General features: G+C 54.0%; 1 protein-coding gene across 1 annotated transcript; it reads left to right on the forward strand.

Moving 5' to 3' along the window:
- Nucleotides 1-798: 798 nt before the first annotated feature.
- On the forward strand, nucleotides 799-4,486 carry CDKN1B (cyclin dependent kinase inhibitor 1B). Its single transcript, XM_064736984.1, has 3 exons — nucleotides 799-1,700; nucleotides 2,231-2,361; nucleotides 3,565-4,486. The coding sequence occupies exons 1-2, from the start codon at nucleotides 1,226-1,228 to the stop codon at nucleotides 2,350-2,352; spliced, it is 597 nt and encodes a 198-aa protein (XP_064593054.1). The 5' UTR covers nucleotides 799-1,225; the 3' UTR covers nucleotides 2,353-2,361; nucleotides 3,565-4,486.
- Nucleotides 4,487-4,718: the final 232 nt, after the last annotated feature.

Below are 4,718 nucleotides of genomic sequence, written 5' to 3' on the forward strand. Positions count from 1 at the left end.
TGGAGAAAAGGGGACCAGAGAGGAGTGCACGATTCCTCTCATGTCCACCACACCTGCTCTGACCATCTGAGGAAGCTGCTTAGAAAACCCCTGGCTGTGACTCTTTGCTCATCTAATCTCTTGAGCACACAAACAGGACAAACCCCAGTGCTGTTTTTTTTTTTTTTTTTTTTTTTTTTTTTCTTTCACCGAGTAGCTGACATCTAAAATCCCAGCAGAGGTTAGTTTAGAGACATTTCTTAACCTAGTCCTTTATTTGCCGAGAGGGCAGGAGATCGTTTTGGCACTAGGAGCCAGCAGCCCATCATCTCCGCCGGCAGTGGGCTCGGGGTGCTGCGGGTCGGGGTGATGCCGTTCGGGGTGCTGCGGGTCGGGGTGCTGGTCCCCGCGGCATGCCCCGGGCTGCTCAGCCTGCCCCTAGCTCCGGACCTCATCGGGGACGTGTCGCAGAGCCCAACCCGTGCAAAGCAGCGCGGTGGGACGCCGCTGTCACAGACAGCCACGACTCAAAACCGGCCGTCACCATTCCTCAGGCCTCGGGATGGGGTGCGTGTTTTTGCGGGGTGGAACAAACCCCGCCGGGCTTTGCGAGCTTGACAGAGGGCCCAGAAGAGCAGGCTCGGGGGTGCCGTCCCACCCCTCTCGCTTTTCCCTTGGCTCGCCCCGTCCCACCTTTAGAGCCGGCGGCGGAGCAGGGCAGGGCCGGGCGAACGGGGCGGCGCCCACCGCTGTGACCAATGGCACGGCTCCGCTGTTTAAATCGACTCGTTCCTGTCAATCATTCTCTCCTTCGTCAGCCTCCCTTCAATCGCCATATTGGGCTCGTCTCTTCTTGTTTTTTTCCGTCTCGCTTTTACTACGCGTCGGCGGGGCATCACCGGCACCAGCGCCATCGCCACCGGCGGCGGACCCGGCACCGCGGGGGCAGCGCCGCGCTCCGCTCCTCTCCCGCCCGGGGCTCCCCGGCGGCGGCGGCAGCAGCGGCGGCTCTCGGGGCTCATCCCCGGGCCGGCGCTTATGCAAGGGCGCCTCCTCGCCCCTTCTCCGCGGGCCGAGGGCGAGCGGAGCCGAGGCGGGGCCGCAGCGCGGGGCAGCGCGGAGCGGAGGCGCGGAGCGGAGCCGCCGGGCGGAGCCGCCAGGCGCCGGGAAATAAAAGGCGTCGGAGGCCGCGGAGAGAGAGCAGCGAGCACAACAACCCCCGCCTGGAGCCACAGCGTGCGGGGAGATGTCAAACGTGCGCATTTCTAATGGGAGCCCTACCTTGGAGCGCATGGAGGCCAGGCAGTCGGAGTACCCGAAGCCGTCAGCGTGCCGGAACCTCTTCGGGCCGGTGAACCACGAAGAGCTCAACAGGGAATTTAAGAAGCACCTGCAGGAGATGAAGGAGACGTACCAGAGGAAGTGGAATTTCGATTTCCAGAATCACAGGCCGCTGGAAGGCAGGTACGAGTGGCAAGCCGTGGAGAAGGGGAGCTCGCCCGACTTCTACTTCAGACCCCCCCGGCTACGGAAAGCCGTCTGCAAGTCCGCCGGCCGCCAGAGCTTGGACGTAAACGGGAATTGCCAAACCGTGGTTTTTGTCGGTTCTCAGGGAATCTCAGAGGACACTCACTGTGTAGCTCAAAAGACTGATGTTTCAGAAAATCAGACGGACTTAGCAGAGCAGTGCACTGCCCAGAGGAAAAGACCCGCGGCCGATGGTAACGTACCCCACGGCTCTGCCCCGCGTCCCACTCGTGTCAGCGCCGGCGCTCCGGCCCCTCCGCCCCTGCCACGCGTGGCACCGGCTCGGCGTGCCACCCCCCGCCCCTTTCCCCCTAAAAAAGCCCGGGTAGTGTTTGCAGTCCCGGGGGTCCCGCCTTGAGTGGGAGCCGGTGGATGATTTGCAAGGAAGAGCCCTTAGACGCGGGTCGGATCCCGCGACCCCTCGCCTCCCCATTGCGGGGACCCGGGCTCCTGCGCAGGTGGGAGGAGGTTCACAGCGCTCAGCAAAAAAGGAATATGGATTTTATCCGAAAAGAGGAAACTTGGGTCTCCTACCTAGGGAGAAGCCCATTTCCCCAGCCCCTGCTTGCATCACGCAGCCGATACCTGACATGGGGATCTGGGAGTATTCCCCCTCGGTTCCGTCTATCCCCCCTGGATGCTGAGCAAACATCTGGAAGGAAAATATTTTAATATCTTTCCTCTCCCCTCCCCGCCGCCCTTGTTTTTAATTTTCCCCTCTTAGATTCCTCTCCTCAAAATAAAAGAGCCAACACAACAGAAGAAGAGGTTTCAGAAGACTCCCCCAGTGCCAGTTCAGTGGAGCAAACACCCAAGAAATCAAGCCCGGGAAGACATCAAACGTAAAGCGTTTAGGTCAGTTCCCTTTAGGGTCTGGCATTAAGGGAAAGAGGGGGTGACCGAGTGTCTATCCCGCATCTCTGAGGGGCTGGGGAGGGGGCTTCGAGCCCCTGTGGGCTCTCCGAGGGGTGTTTTCTGCGAGGAAGGGTGGCTTTCCCCGAGCGCTCGGCGATGGGTGTGTGTGTTGGAGGGTGGGGAGTGGGAGGCGCAGGGCTGAAAAGAACAAAACAAGGAGCGAAGCCCAGGCTGGGCTCGGCAGCGTCAGGGGCTGGGGCTGCGGTGGGACTGACCCTGCCTTCCCGGGGATGGGCACCGAGGGCACCTTTCCCAAGGACCGTGCGGGTGCAGGCACGGAGCTGGAAGCGCGGCTGGCGCATCGTGTCAGATGCCAGCGGATTTCGGGGGGCTTCCCCTGTCCCTCGTCCCCCCGGGGCTTTTTCACCTCGCGTGTCTTGACGTCGCATGTCGCGGCCACCTCGCGTTGCAAGTCAAGAAGTTGGGTTTAAGGGGAATCCGGGCACTTTCTCAAAATCCGAGCGATGCAAGGTTGTTTTGTTTTTGTTTGGTTTGGGGTTGTTCCCCCCCCCTCCCTTTTTTTTTTTTTTTTGTTTCTGTTGTTTTGGTTTGGTTTTGGAGGCTGGCAGGGGGAAGGGAGCGGGTTAATGGGAGGCTGGGTTGTGCAGGGTTTTTTTTTTCCCTTCCTTTTTTGCCTTTTTTTTTTTTCTTTTTTTTCCCCCTTCTCTCCTACCCCCTTTTTGTTGTTTTGTTTTAAGGCCAGGGCTGGGGCGGGGAGAGTTGGTAAAAATTGCGCCGGCGGTTTGGGAGCCGAGGTTAGGAGCGAGGTTTACAATAAAACCATTTGCGATTGTGCAGAGAGAGAGAGAGAGGGAGAGAGATTAAGCTGTAAAGCAGAAGTTGCAACAAATTAGTCCCGCTGGGGTGAGCCATGCGAATGCCGCTGCTCCCGCCCGCTTTTGGGGGTGGGGGCACGGGGGGTCCCCCCGCCATCCCCGCAGCCGGGGATGGAGGATGGAGCGGCCGGGGGGGCGGCGGAGGCCCCGCCCGGGCTGGGCCCGCCCGCCCCGGGGATGCGGTGTCGGTTTGAACCGGTTGCGCCGCGGATCGCGTTTCTTGTCGATGTTTTCTAATCGCTTTCCTTTCGTCTTTTTTTTCTCTCTTTTTTTTTTTTTTTTTTTTCCTTCATTATTCCCATTTCAGAGCGCAAAGGATGTGCGCGTCCTCGTTCGTCGAATGCGGCGGGCGGCGATGAAGAAGAGAGGAAGATGTAAAGTTGTAGTGGGAAAGGAAAAAAAAATACATATCGCCGATCTCCAGGAGATGGAGGTCCTGTACAAGCACTGAAAAAAAAAAAAAACAAAACAAAAACAAACCAGCAACAAAAAGCAAACAATAACACTAAATTTTAGGCACTCTTAAAAGACCTGCCTCTAAAAGCATTGGATGTAGCATTGTGCAATTAGGTGTTTCCTTATTTGCTTCATTGTACTACCTGTGTATATAGTTTTTACCTTATGTAGCACATAAAACTTGTTGGGAGGGGGGAGGGACTGGAAGAGGGTGACCGATTGGAACTTGCTTTCACAATCTAGCAAGCCAAGAAATCTATGAAGAGAAGCAGTGTAGGTTTTGTATTACTTAAAGATGTATTGTCCCTTTCAGTGGGTCCACAGTGTTTTTTCTCTTTTTTAAAAATTTTTATAAGATTTTTTTAAGATTTTTTTTTTAATGTATCATTGTGGTAACTGTTCAGAGCAGATTATTGTGAAATTTCTTCCTACTGCATTGAACTGAAGAGGTGGGAGCTGTGATGATTCCGTTAGATAGTAGCAGAAGTTCCCCGCCTTCCCACCCCCCCAAATCCATATACCAAAACTGATAGCCTGTAAAAGTTGTGTAAAATCATGCCACCTGATTACATTGCCTGATTTTTTTTTTTTTAATTTTGTTTAACCTAATCTGGAAGGCTTTTGCTCTGAATCTGGAATATTATTGTTTTCTGATCTGACCCACTTCCTGAAGTGTTTGTGTGTGAGAGGAAAAGGGATACTACATCTTTAAACAGTATTTCTACGTTGCCTGTGTACCTGTATGTAAAAATAAAAAAAAAGTTTGAAGTGTACCTGTGTACATAACTCTGTAAAGACACTGAGAAATTATACTAACTTATTTATGTTAAAAGATTTTTTTTTAATCTAGAAGACAATATTTTTTTCCCCATAAAGCCAAAGTGGCATGTTTTTGTGCATTTGTAAATGCTCTATTTGGTAGACTTTTTAGAGGGTTTTTTCAGTTTGTTTTTTTTTTCCTCTTTTTTTTTTTCCTTTTTTTTCTCATGATTAATATGGCTGTGC

This window comes from Zonotrichia leucophrys, chromosome 1A (genome assembly GCF_028769735.1).
Source record: "Zonotrichia leucophrys gambelii isolate GWCS_2022_RI chromosome 1A, RI_Zleu_2.0, whole genome shotgun sequence".
Lineage (NCBI taxonomy): Eukaryota > Metazoa > Chordata > Aves > Passeriformes > Passerellidae > Zonotrichia > Zonotrichia leucophrys.

Bases quoted from the DNA above. Each gene is read 5' to 3' on its own strand.
- CDKN1B (XM_064736984.1), top strand. From the start codon at position 1,226: ATGTCAAACGTGCGCATTTCTAATGGGAGCCCTACCTTGGAGCGCATG. The intron at 1,701-2,230 runs GTAACGTACCCC...TTCCCCTCTTAG, and splicing joins GAAAAGACCCGCGGCCGATG to ATTCCTCTCCTCAAAATAAA.